At 54.2% G+C, this 13712-nt stretch overlaps 1 protein-coding gene across 1 annotated transcript; it reads left to right on the top strand.

Annotated features, from left to right (window-relative positions):
* The first annotated feature begins 1546 nt into the window (after positions 1–1546).
* DLX3 (distal-less homeobox 3) lies at positions 1547–5581 on the top strand. The gene is made up of 3 exons (XM_055579998.1): positions 1547–1962; positions 3005–3195; positions 4785–5581. Exons 1-3 carry the CDS (start codon positions 1638–1640, stop codon positions 5130–5132), a joined length of 864 nt encoding a protein of 287 aa, XP_055435973.1. The 5' UTR covers positions 1547–1637; the 3' UTR covers positions 5133–5581.
* The last annotated feature ends 8131 nt before the right edge of the window (positions 5582–13712 follow it).

Below are 13712 nucleotides of genomic sequence, written 5' to 3'. Positions count from 1 at the left end.
CCGAGTCAGGCGGGGGAAGAGGACGGGAGAATTGACCGCATGTGAAGGTTGTATGCAACTAGGAACTGATATTTGGAAGAGACTCCTTCTCCCCCCAACCGAGAAAGGCGGAGAACAGAATCGAAAGTGGAATGGATAAATGAGCTAAAGCTTTGGGAGCAGTTTGGATGACTTAGAAAGCTGGCCTTGTAGGCCAGCAGAACTAGGAGGTGGGAGAACCCAGGGAAAGCCTCTTTCTTGCGGGGGACAGGGTTCAGTGGGCCATCATGGTTCTCAACTACTTGAGGTTGGGAAGGTGCTGAGAGTTTTATGTGCATCTGTATACAACTACAAATTCACACGCAGACACCCTATCCCATGGCCCTCCTCTCACACTGCTTTCAGACTCCCATATACACTGGCTCACTCTCTCACATGCACACTCCTGCACTCATGTGCATTCTTTGTATGAACATGGACTCTGTATGTGCTGCAGAACACATGAAATCCCTACATCACACACCCCTGGTCTCTAAAAATGCTCACTCTGTCTGGGTATGAGAGTCCCAGAGGCACAGAATCTGCCCCTAAACTTACTGAAGCACAGCCAGCCAGCCTGTGTCCCACTCATCTTCATGGGGACCATGTTCTTTCCCACAAGCCTAGGTCATCTCTGAAACTTTTAGAGACAAATTTAACATCACTACACACAGGCTGTGCACCTCCTGGAGCTTCCCTGGACCCAGTGATGACTTTTTTAGGCCTGATGCACTTTTGTCTGATGGACCCCTTCATTCATTAAAAACACTTTTTAAAGTCACATTTTGTGATTGCATTGCTGTAAAAATGATATAGTAATATATATTCAAACTTTTTCTTTAACCTATTTTTTTTTCTTTCTTCTAATTAAAAAAAGAAAAAACTAGAACATTTTCATGAGCCTGGGTCCTGCCACTTTGGGCATGTTTGCCCGTCACTTGCCCCGCCACCCCACACACCTTGACACACCTACCTCACAGACACCCAGCGGGCAAATTCCCCTCCTCTATGGCACCTGAGCCCACCTTCCACTCACAGGCAGAGAGACAGACAGACGGACAGAGCTGGGGTCTCTTGCAGAGATACCTTTATCCCACTCTTTCCTCCAGGAGCACTGAGGGGTTATCTGGGCTGGGGAAGGGATCCACAGGAGGAGGAACAGAGGGGTCTGTGTGAGTGTGTGTGTGAGAGAGAGTGTGTGTGTGACCGTGTGTGTGAGTGTGTGTGTGTTTGTGTGTTGAGTAACAACAAAGAATGAGAGAGAGAGAAACGAAAGAGCGCAAGAGCATGTTTTGCCTGGAAGGCAAGACTTGCAGCCAATCAGAGCGCTGGGGCCTCCCTCTGCGACTCCACTATTGAGTCTATAACCGGCTGGCCGGGCGGAGCTGGCAGCATTTGACTGTGGCTTGGGACGCGACGAGAGGCGCGCCGCGACCGCCGGAAGACCCGCGATGGTCTAAGCGCCCCTCGACCGACCCTCCCCAGAGACGCTGCCGGGAACCCTCCCCCTCGTCCTCCGGACACACAACCCCGCCTGGTCTCCTCCGCCTCCCCCGAGCTCCTGCCCGCTTCGGCGTTCCAGCTGAGGCCAGCCCGGGGGTGGTACGGCGCCCGCCAGGATGAGTGGCTCCTTCGATCGCAAGCTCAGCAGCATCCTCACCGACATCTCCAGCTCGCTCAGCTGCCATGCGGGTTCCAAGGACTCGCCCACCTTGCCCGAGTCTTCCGTCACTGACCTGGGCTACTACAGCGCTCCCCAGCACGACTACTACTCGGGCCAGCCCTATGGCCAGACCGTAAACCCCTACACCTACCACCACCAGTTCAATCTCAACGGGCTTGGAGGCACAGGCGCTTATTCGCCCAAGTCGGAATATACCTACGGAACCTCCTACCGGCAATATGGAGCCTACCGGGAGCAGCCGCTGCCCGCTCAGGACCCAGGTGAGGACCGCGGGGTCGCTGAGAATGGGAGGCACTGGGAGGTTCCCGAGAGAGAGGAATTGGAGCCAAAATCTAGGGGAGCGTCCCGGCTAAGAAATGTACTGTCTGAAGTTAGAGACGGTGAGCTAGATGACCCCAGAGTGGACGAACGACCTTCCAGTCCAGAAACTGGGCGCCTTTGGGGCGTGGTGCACGCGGGACGCCGCGGTAGGTCCCGGGTGAGGATCCGGGTGAGCGAGGCGGAGAAAGAGAGGGCCCTGGACGGTCAGAGAGCCCAGGTCAGAGAGATCCAGGTGCTTTCCCGGCACTTCAGCAAGCGGCTCTCCATCGGGCTCGAGGCAGGCGGCGGGCGCTGGGAGTTCTGCGACCGCAGTTTGGATCTGGGCTGGGGAGGGGGAGAAAGATGAGGGGGACACGGAGAAAGACCCCTCAGAATTACGGAAAGAGGGAGGGAAGCAGCAATTGAGAGTGAAGAAACGGGGGCAAAAAGAAAAATGGAGGCATAAAAATGTTTTTATAAAATATAAAATATTTTTATTTATAAACATAAAGTGGAGGCATAAAAATGGAGAGACAAAGTGAAAGAAAAGACAGAAGAAAGGATCTGAGGAAAGGGCGAAAGAAAGGGAAGTCTGATGTGTCCGCAACTTTTTCTGAAATCTAAAATTATTCTAAAAAGAAAAGGTCTAAAAAACGAAAAAAAAAAGAGCGAGAGAAGTGACCGACGGCGAGGTCCTGTGAGAGGGCGGCGAGCAGGCGGGTGGCAGGGACTGAGGGGAGCGAGGCGGCGGCCGTGCGCGTCCAGGGGTGGCTGGCGCCGGGACCCGGGGAGCTAGGAGCCCGGGAGCGCAGCGTCGTGGGCGGCCGCCGGCCAGGCTCTGCGGCCGCAGCTCCCTCCCGGGGCGTCGGCGGCGGAGAGCGCCGCCAGGAAGTCCCGGGACGAGTCGGTGGGCCGGAGGGTGGGGGCTCCCGCGGGGCTCCTGAGGGCGCCGGTGTCTCTGGCCGAGGCTGAGTCGCCCACCTCCCGGTGCGTTGCCTGCAGTGTCCGTGAAGGAGGAGCCGGAAGCTGAGGTGCGCATGGTGAACGGGAAGCCCAAGAAAGTCCGAAAGCCGCGCACGATCTACTCCAGCTACCAGTTGGCCGCCCTGCAGCGCCGCTTCCAGAAGGCCCAGTACCTGGCTCTGCCCGAGCGCGCGGAGCTGGCAGCGCAGCTGGGCCTCACTCAGACGCAGGTCAGTGGCGGGCGGTCGAAGGCCATGAGGACTCGGTGGGGTCCTGCGGGACCCCGGGATACCCCAGGCACCGCTGAGCCTAGATGGCTTCATAAGTTGCCTGCAGGCCCTTGAAACCCTTGTCTGTGGGTAGAAGGACCCCCAGATCTCAAACTCGGTTGAAGTTTGTGCATTAGCACGTGTACAGGTGTGCATATTTGTGAATCATGCGACTGAGTGTGGACTGAGTGCGTCTATCAGAAGGAGAGGTACCCTCCCTCTACCCCAGAATCCCCAGCTTCCACAGGCTCCCAGCAGCGTTGGTCACTGCTAGGAGTCCGCATCATGCTCCCCACCACCCCACCCCACCACCCCAGGCTAGGTGTGTGTGTGAGGGGTGTACATACATGTGTATTCATGTCTGTTTGCACACAGGCTAATGTGTGCACAGTACATGTGGGAAACACACCTAAGGAGGAAGGCCTTTCAAGGGCCACTGTGTTTATTGATGGACACATGTACTTGACTGGGCCTCGTGGTGAGTGTATGTACAAAAATGTGTGCTTGTATCAAAAGACTGCATTCCTGCTCAGTACCCAAATGCTCCACCCCTTGTGTGCTTGGAGGCAAGAACAGATTCCCCACAAAGGGGGGTAGGGACTCAGAGGTGGCAGTCCCCCAGCCCCAGCCTGTCCCTAAAGCCCCCAGCAGCCTGTCACTGCTCAGGGGAGGAGTGACAGACGCCTGGCTCCATACAGGTGTTGACAGGCGGGCCTGGGTTGCGGCTGCGTGGGGCCCAGTCCGCCGGGAATCTGGGTCACCCGGTGAGGAGCTGATTCATTGTTTGTACCAGTCATGGGGTGGAGAGCAGCAGGCGGAGGGGGAGATACCCCAAGGGAAATTTGGGGAATCATGGCTCACCTGCTCCTGAGTCCCAGATCACCCCCACTAACCAGCCCTTAAGGGCTCCTGAGTGTGCGAACATGGGAGCTCATGTTTGCAGGGCGTTTATCTGGGTGTATCTGTGTATGTGTGTGTCTTTATAGACTGATGCCTGTGTGTGAAGTGGTGAGTGGGTATGTTCATGCACATGGAGATGCTTATGTGGGTGTGTATTTGTCTCTGTATATCTGTGCACCTTTGCTTATGGGTTTCTAATGTGAACAAAATGCTGCGAACTGCCTCCTCCCCTCTGGGCTGCCCTTTCTTCAGTGCCTACTATGTCAGGTGTATGGCTGGCTGCTTCGAGTTCTTTGTCTGTCTTAACTTTTTTGAGCATTGTAGTGACCCTGTGAGGTGGGTAATTGTGCTGCCAGCATCCCCATTTTGCAGATGAGGACAGCAAAAACCAGAGAGGTCGGGTAACTTGCCCACAGTCAAACACTTAGTAAGTGGCAGAGCAGAATTTGGACCTAAGCCGCCAAAAGTTCCTAGCTGAATTTCTATCCCCAGTAGAAAAAGATGCTGGCCCGGAGGCAGGATGCCTGGATTTTGCCTGGGTCTTATGTGACAGTGGGTTCTGGCCCAGCCCTCTCCAGATTGGCTTCCCCGACGGGTTTTCACTAGGTGTTCTAAGAGGCTAACTAGCTCCCCCTTTCTTCTTGGGGCAGGTGAAAATCTGGTTCCAGAACCGCCGTTCCAAATTCAAGAAGCTCTATAAGAATGGGGAGGTTCCCCTGGAGCACAGCCCCAACAACAGTGATTCCATGGCCTGCAACTCACCACCGTCACCTGCCCTCTGGGACACCTCTTCCCACTCTACTCCAGCCCCTGCCCGCAGCCAGCTGCCCCCGCCACTCCCGTACAGTGCTTCCCCCAGCTACCTGGACGACCCCACCAACTCCTGGTACCATGCACAGAACCTGAGTGGACCCCACTTACAGCAGCAGCCGCCTCAACCAGCCACCCTGCACCATGCCTCCCCTGGGCCTCCGCCCAACCCTGGGGCTGTGTACTGAGCACCTACCCGTCCTGAATCTCTCACGAAGGAACCCCGGGACCAGGCAGAAGGCGCCTCCGTCCTAGCTGACACTCAGGAATCATCGAGGAGCACAGGGGAAAGGACATCCCTTCCCCCTTCCCTTGCCCCTTCTTCCAGGGACCCAAGAGCTTCCAGAGGAAATTTACATGGACCAAGGATGCCCCCTGAACCTCCCACTCCCTGCCTAGACACTGGGGTGCCCCTCCAGATGTTTGGGCACTCCACTCCAGCTGGGACAGCTGTTCCCCTTCTGCTCCAAGAGCCAGCCTGGATTGGCTTCAAATGGCTCATCACCTTCCAGATTCTAAATCTTAGTACTCGGTCCCCAGACTGGATTCCTTGGGTACTGGGGAGACTGTGGAGTGTGCGCAGGTCAGGCTTGGGCTCGGCTGGGGCACCAGGCACTGTGGATCCCAGGACCTGCCAGGCCCAAGATCCTCCCCCAAGCCACCTGTGGTTGTCTCCTTCCTGAGCATCCCCTCTGCCAAAAAGACATTGGACCGTGAGACTGGGACTCAGGGTGGGGACCTCAGCGAGCCCTGCCCTGAACTTCTAGCCCTCATTTAAGATTTGAGGGTTACACCAAAGAAAAGCCCCAAGTAAGGGAAGCTTTTAATATTTGTGGCTTTAGAGAGAAGAATTCAAGGAGCACCTCGCCTCCCCAACTCTGGTCGAAGAGGAGGGGTGGGTCCCAGGCAGCCTTCCCGACCACCCATTTCTTCTCCCATGTACAGGACTTTGCACAACTTTGGTTTCAAAAGCTGTTGAAAAATAGGAAGACAAAGGGCATTGTTAACAGTTAGGACCAATATCCCCTTCGTGGGCGCCTCTGCTCACCCCCGCACCCCCACCCCGCCTCTTCCCACCTCTTCCTCTACTCCAGTAAGCTGGCGCCAAACCCCAAATCTCCAAGGAGACACACCAGGAAAGACAAACCCCCAAACACCCCCTTTCCGGTGGCCTTGGAAACAGATTGTTCCCGCCAAGACAGAGAATGTCGGGTGAGGTGCACGGTGTTATAACTCGGTACCTTTAGGGGTGAGGGGGTGGCTGGCTGAAAGGCTGGTAGTACTGGCTCTTGCTGGCCCAGATGTTCCCCCAAAGCTAACTTTCCTCCACCCCTGATGTGGTTAAACATCGAAGAAGAGGAGGGGTAGAAGACTCTAGCTATATATATAGTATGTATTTTTTTTTAAAGCAACAGAGAGAAGCAGCCTCCTCCCTCCTGTGGTTTCCTATTTATGTGGCCCTTTCCTCCTGGATGTACCTGCCTGTGCGCAGTGAGCTGAGAGAAACAGAGATGTGGGCTCCGGCTGGATTTGGGTTTGGTGGGAGGCGCAGGCGTGAGGAGAGACATGGTGGATCTCAAAGAGTCCCACCCCAGGGGGACGGGAACGAAGCCAGCTCCCACCCTCTCCCAGCCTTCTCATTTCTGCTTTCTTATTGGACTCACCTTTATATATAACATTAATAAAAAAGAAGAAAATAACCACTGAGCTCTTTGAACTGGAGGCTAGAGGCAGGCAGCTCTCAGGGGAGGGCTGGGAGTCAGGGAAGTTGTTTGGTGGGGAAGGACCTCTGAGCAGGGCTCCTAAGGGATTTAGAGCCCTGGGGAACTACTGCTGGGGCTCTGAGCTCAAGAGCTGAGTTGGGCTTGGCCGGGGGAAACAGATGCTTCTGACCACACGGCTGGCCCACGGTCTTGGGAATGGAGGCTCCCAGCCCTTGGCCTCCCTGACTCCACTCTGCTTGGCGTCCCTTGTCGGTGTGATTTAGCAGCCCTCCACTGCTGCCGCTGCTGGGTCACCTCAGGGCTGCTCTTTGATCCTGGGCTCACACACAGACATGCTGCACACATGTGTAAACCCCCTGCCTCCATGCCCAGGCATTTTCTTACCACTCACCCTCCTGTCTGTCCCTTTCGGCTGGAGGTGAGGGCGACGCCTTAGGCAGGGAGAACACCACTGCTTCCACAGCTGGCAGGGACCCCAGGCCATTGAGATCCAGGCTGGGCCATGGAAACAGACAAGGGGGGTTCCACATTGACCTTCGCAGGGAGTGCTTGGGCCCTGACTCACTGACGGCCTAGGCCAGCAGCGTTGCCCCCTCCTCTTCCAGCTGCCCAACTCCAAGACTCTGGAGACAGAGAGCTGGAGGTGGCAGCGGGAACGGAAGTGTTCGTGAGCAAACATCTTGGCCCAGATGGGAGACACAGATGGGATTCATGCACACGCTGTGAAGCCACCTCTCACACATGTACCAAGACTCACATCTCTCTACCATCACACATACATGGACTCATGTTGTCCTCTGAGGCCAGGTACTGAATGCACACCCGAGACAAGTTAGCATCACACAAATATACGAACAGTAACACTCCAAGGGATACACAGGTGAACACACACACACAGCAGAGACAGTGCCCTGTACTGGAAAAAGTCTAGAATGGAGACTCAGCAACACCATCCAGCAGCCAGGGTGACCCAGCTCAGCCTGGAAACTCCCTGTTGGAATCTCAGCTTCTCACCTGTTGAATGGGAACAACAATCCCCACCCTTTCGGGCCTCTGGGGCGACTGTGAGCCACAAAGCAGAATAAGGATGAGGAAGCAGAACAGAAGGGCCCTGTGGAACAGCAGGACTCCAGAACCTGGGGACCTCCGGCCTCCACCTTACCCTTCTGCCTCTCAGAAAATAGGCCTCCCCTCCCCCTTGCCTGAGGCTGGCGGAAGGGAGGAGGGCCTCCAGCCTACGGACGCCAGCCGGGCTGGCAAGGGTTAAGTGGCAGCTGCCAGGCGGGGCTGAGCTGAGCAGTTTGGGTTGAGGGCTGCGTGCAGGCAGGAGCAGCGAGGCGGCAGCCGGGCAGACTTGCTGGAGACACTGCATTTTATTAGGGCTGGGCTGCCAGCAAAGGGAGGGAGAGGGAAAAAAAGGGCAGAAAGAGAGAGGAAGGAAGGAGGGAGGCTGGGCGGGCAGGCTGGCTGGCGGGCTGCTTCGGGATGAAAGGATGTTGTAAGCTCCTAATTCCTCCCTGCTCATCCCTGCTCTGTCAGGCTGGATTAACTGCCCGGGTGACCTCCCTCAGGGTCAGCCCCACCCCTGACCTCCCCTTCTTCCTCTCCTCACCTCCAGGCCAAACAGGTCACCCTCTTCACCAGCCTAGGGTGGGGCGTGGGGGGCACGGGGACAGATGCTTAGGTGGGGGACCTGGCAGAGTGCCCGGGTGGGGCGGCTGAGCCCATCTTCTGCCAGGTGCTTCTTGACTACACCCATTGCCTCGTGACAACCTTCAGAGAAGAAGAGGGGGGTGAGGGAACCCCAGTCTGCCCCGAGGGTCACTGTTCTCCAAACCTTAGTAAGGGCTGGATTTGTTAAACCCATATTCTGTGCCAAGCACGTTACATGTGATCCTCAAAACAGCCTGGGAGGTGGGTGGTATAGTGCCCATTTTTCAGATGGGGAAACAGGCTCATCTGAGAGATCCAATCTCCATCAAGGTTACATAATTATATGCATGTTCAGTTGCTCAGTCGTGTCCAACGCTTTGCAACCCCACGAACTGTAGCCCACCAGGCTCCTCTGTCCATGGGATCTTCCAGGCAAGAATACTGGAGTGGGTTGCCATTTCTACTCCAAGAGATCTTCCCAACCCAGAGATACATAACTAATACGTGGCAATGCTGGGATTTGAATGCTGGTCTGTCTGGAGAATGAGTGCTCTTTGTGGGCTTTTCTGCAGCACACTTTACTAAAATGCCCAGGGTAGGGTGTCAGAGAGCTGAGTAGCTCTGCCTACCCCAGCCCTCCAGCCTCCCTTCCTGGGTTCTTCCCTGGGAGAAGTGTGGGGGGAGGGGCTGGCCTTCTTCCTCAGGGCTGATCCTTGGAAAAGCTTGAGATGCTAGAGTCAGGAATGTGCACGCTGGAGTCAGCTGACCTGGGGTGAATCCTGCCTCCACTACTGACTGTCTGATCTTGAGCAAATCCTTTAGCCTTTCTAAGCCTCAGTACCTATAGCATAGGAATAATGCTACCTGCCTAGCAGGTAGTTGTTGAGAGGACTAAATGGATAGTGTGTATAAAATGTTTCACAAGGTACACAGCACATACGGAGTACTGCTCAGTATATCAAAGTTGCTGTTGACGATGGTGACAGAATGATGGGGCTTACTGCCCACCTTGACTCCTGCCCCATCCCACCCTCGATGCCACTGATTCAGACCCAGGCCCCTGGCTGCACTTGCCACATTGTTGATCTGCCCATCTCTAGGTGCACTCCAAAAAGGAGTGAGTCAACCCAGTGTTTTCTGAGCACCTGCTCTATTTCTCGCACTGTTCTAGGCACTGGTGCCACAGATGACTGAGGCCTGGGCAAGGAGGCACAGATCTGGGTGAGGAGCTCCAGGGTCAGAAGCAGGGACTACCCTGGAGAGGCCCCCGGCTGGGCAAACCTGACACAGCCAAGGGGGTTGGGTGAATTGTCAGAGGAAAGGGGCAGGGCAGCTGGTGGTGGGTGGGAAGGAAACGTGGAAAGGCTTCGTGGTGGGGGCAGCATTTGAATTGTGCCTTGAAAAAAGGATGGCAGCATGAGAGGCAGAGATGGGGGTCTGGGAACATACTCCCTGGAGATCCCACCTGCAGAATAACTCCCCTCCCAGGACTCATGGGGCACAAGGGAAGGAGGCTTGTGGGGGAGCCTTGAGGGCTTCTTGAAAGGCAATGGCAACCCACTCCAGTGCTCTTGCCTAGAGAATCCCAGGGACAGGGGAGCCTGGTGGGCTGCCATCTATGGGGTCGCACAGAGTCGGACACGACTGAAGCGACTTAGTATATATATATATATATATATATATATATATATATATATATATATGTGTGTGTGTGTGTGTGTGTGTATGTGTGTATATATATATATGCTAAAGGGAGGGATGGCATGGACCCAGAGAGTTCTTAAATACTTCCCTGGATGCCAAGCTCAGGGAAGGGTCAGGATCTGGCAGTTGCCAGCCCCTCAGACATGCTGAGAACCACCCTAACTCTGAGAGCCTGGAGAAAGAAAACCCCTGCCCCTCTACTGGGAGGAGAGGGCTCCTGCCCTTCTCACTTGCGGAAATGGATAAGAAGGATGATCTCAACCCCTGTCTCTGAGGCCCCTCCCTTTAAGGGGTCCTGGATACTAGGGGGTCTTAGAGACTTCACCCCAATTCAGCCTCCACACACCACCTGCCTCAGCAACACACCGTCACTACCACCTACTCCCCAGGCCAGCAGAGCCTTCCACCTCTGCGGGAAAGGGGATTCCAGGCACCGAGACATTTGATGTGCAGCCTCCCCACCTAGGTGAGGGCTCTGGTTGGCTAAGTCAGGCTGAATTGCATCAACCATGCCCGGAGGGGATGGCAGAGGAGGGCTGGGGGAGAATGAAGGGGGGAGGAGAAGGGAGAGCCTTCAGCCAGCACCCTGGCCTCTGTTTTTCCAGCTTTAATTGCAGCGTTAATCACCTTAATAAGCTGTTTACCAACCACCCAGCAGCCTGAGACTGGGAGGTTTAGAAGCCAAAAAGTGCTTGGAGATGAGTTTCCTGAGCCCCAGGGAAGAGGGGCAGGAGGACAGTGCTGAAGGGGGCCTTGGTGGGGCTTGGGGCAAAGGGAGCTGATGGGGGGCTGGAAGAGCAGGCTGGGGGAGTCAAGAAGGCCAGCCTCCAGCTCTTTGCAGGGGCCCAGACCCTCTGCCCCAGAAGCCCTTGAGTCAGTCCTCAAGGAAACTTTCCCAGAACTTCAGCCCAGGTCCCCAGCCCCCGTCTTTCTCCTTTGTCACTCAGCCGGCTAGTCACTGCTAACTGGATGACTCTTCTCTTTCCAGGCCCCCAGTCCTCGCTCTGTGGAGGCAGAGCCTGGGTCTCACCTTTACTGTCTTGTCCCCAGCTCAGAGCACTGGGCAAGGATAACATGGAGAATTTTTGTTCACCCTGGCGGGAGGGTTGCTGAGCTGCGAAGCAGGGGGCGGGGGATGTCTTTCATACCAAGGTCCCTGGGGGTAGAGCTTTGGACTGGGATATAAAGCATGAGGACAGGGGTTGTACATGTTCCCTCTGTGCTCGTCGTGCAGGCTGGAGAGCAGGATTTCAGTGGACATCAACTGTCCAGGTGAATACGTGAAGCATTCTCTTGGGATCCCTCATACACTCCCTCCCACTCCCATTAGAGGAGGGATTGTGGGGCTGAGGGGAGAATGATAACCACCTCCCGCTCTCAGCTGTTGAGGGCCAACCAGACAATGAGAGGAACACCCAGCACCCAATCACTAGCTGCTTGGCGAGCAATGCAGGAGCCAAGAGTAGCTGCAGCCTCAGGGGTCATCATTGCATCTACTCGTCCATCAGGAAGTGTCTCCTGAGAGGCTGTATGTCTTGCCCAAAGTCACATAGCAAAGGAGGGGCAGTGAATTTAGGAGACCTCCTGGCAAAGGACAGACTTTGGGATTGGTCTGTTGAGCCCCAAGGTGGGCTGTCTGAGAGAAGGAGTGACTAGGGATCCAGGGCGGCTAGGATAGACTCCCTGGCAGGAGGTGAAGCTGGGGAGGGGGCTGAGTGGTAAGGGGCCTCAAGGCCCAAATGCCTGGGCTGTCTCCTGGAGCAAGTGTGAGCAGGACTGGCAGTGTCTGCTGAGTGAACAGGGACCCGAAATTCACACCCTGGAGGACTGGCTGGGGCGGGGGAAGGGGTGCCCCCCAACCCAGGCAGTTCAGCTTATACCTGGCAAATTGGCAGCAGCAGCATCGTGCCCTTCCCTGCACACTGAGGACATCTGGCCACATCCTGCAACACTTACGGCATTGTCCCACACCTACCCCTGGGAGCAGTCAGGCCTGCCCTTAGTTCAGGAATCACCAGGGGTGCTGGGTAGGGGAGAGCGGTGACGTGACTTCAGCTAAGAGAGGGTAAGGGGAAGCTGAGGAGAGCAAGAAGCCACAAGAAGCAGGAGTTTGGCTGGTAAGGAAGGAAGTCTCTCAAATGCAGACTCGGATCCTCCCAAGATCAGGCAGTGAAGAGGCTAATGAAGCACCTACTGTGCACAAGGCTTGTGCCAGAAGCTTTCACGGGCACAGTCTCATTTAATCTTCTCAGCTGCCTGGCAAAGGCAGTGCCATTATTATCCCACTTCCCAGGTGAGAAAACAGACTCAAGTTTCCCCTAAAGGCCTCCAGTGAATGTTTCAGAGTTCAGCCTCCTGAATCCCTGGCCTGTGGCCCTTTCACCATCCCATGGCCTCTAAAATTGAAATGGGGAGAAGGTAGGGAGGATGCCAGGCTTAGCTTTCCCCCTTGTTCCCAGATCAGCTCTGTGTCCTTAGAGATACCAGTGTTTCATAGAGTAGGACACATGTGCAAACACCCAGGCACACATATGCACATTTCTGAGCGCTAACCCTGACTTTGACATTTACTATGTATCTTCAGCTAAGTCATTTGCCCTCTCTGAGGTTCATTTTCCTCATGTATAAAAATGGAGCTAAGCATATGTAACTTTCAGGGTTCCTGAGGAAATTAAATAACACTTAACACAAAGCTTGGCACACAGATGGAGCTCAACAAACGATACTGTCAGTTCTAGATGAGACCAGTGGTGTGCAGTTAGGACGCTCCTCAGTTGACCTTGGGAGTTCTAGGTGCCCTCAATGGGCCCAAAGTTTACCCTTTTTCCTAATGAGGGGAGTTCTCATATATACATTTCCTCCCTCTACTCGGAAAGTCCTTTCTTGATTCCAACCTAAGTCTGCCATACTTCAGATGGAATGGAAGGACAGCCACCCAGGACAGAGCCATGTGCTGGGCCTTAGTCCCAACAGAAGGGAAGAGGGTGGAGTTTAATACAGGCACATCTTGTTTTGTTGTACTTCACTTTATTACACTTCACAGATACTGCAATTTTTCTTTTTTTTTTTTTTACAAATTGAAGATTCATGGCAACCTCAGATTGAGCAAGTCTATTAGCACAATTTTTCCAACAGTATTATTTTTTAATTAAGGTATGTACATTTTTTTAGACATAATACTATTGTACACTTAATAGACTACAGTAGAGTGTGAACAACTCTAGTACAGTGTAAACATAACTTTTCTATGCACTGGGAAACCAAAAAATTTGTGTGACTCACTTTATTGCAATATCCATTTTTACTGTGGTGGACTAGAACCAAACTAAAATATCTCAGAGGTATGCCTGTATCTTTTACTTACTAATCAGCTAAAGAGCTGCTTCTTCACATCTATATACATCTATCTATATCCAATATAACAGGAATATATTTCCATATTTATTGCAAGACTAGAGAACAGCATCCTATATTTATCTTATATCCAGCCACTATACCAAAATTTCCCTACTTCTGGAATATTTTCCCCCTCGGAGAAGGCAATGGCACCCCACTCCAGTACTCTTTCTTGGAAAATCCCATGGACGGAGGAGCCTGCTAGGCTGCAATCCATGGGATCGCTAAGAGTCGGACACAGCTGAGCGACTTCACTTTCACTTTTCACTTTCATGCATTGGAGAAGGAAAT

The sequence above is a fragment of the Bubalus kerabau genome, chromosome 4 (genome assembly GCF_029407905.1).
Source record: "Bubalus kerabau isolate K-KA32 ecotype Philippines breed swamp buffalo chromosome 4, PCC_UOA_SB_1v2, whole genome shotgun sequence".
NCBI lineage: Eukaryota > Metazoa > Chordata > Mammalia > Artiodactyla > Bovidae > Bubalus > Bubalus kerabau.
The sequence above is the reverse complement of the archived record's forward strand: the minus strand, read 5'-3'. Positions and strand labels throughout refer to the sequence as shown.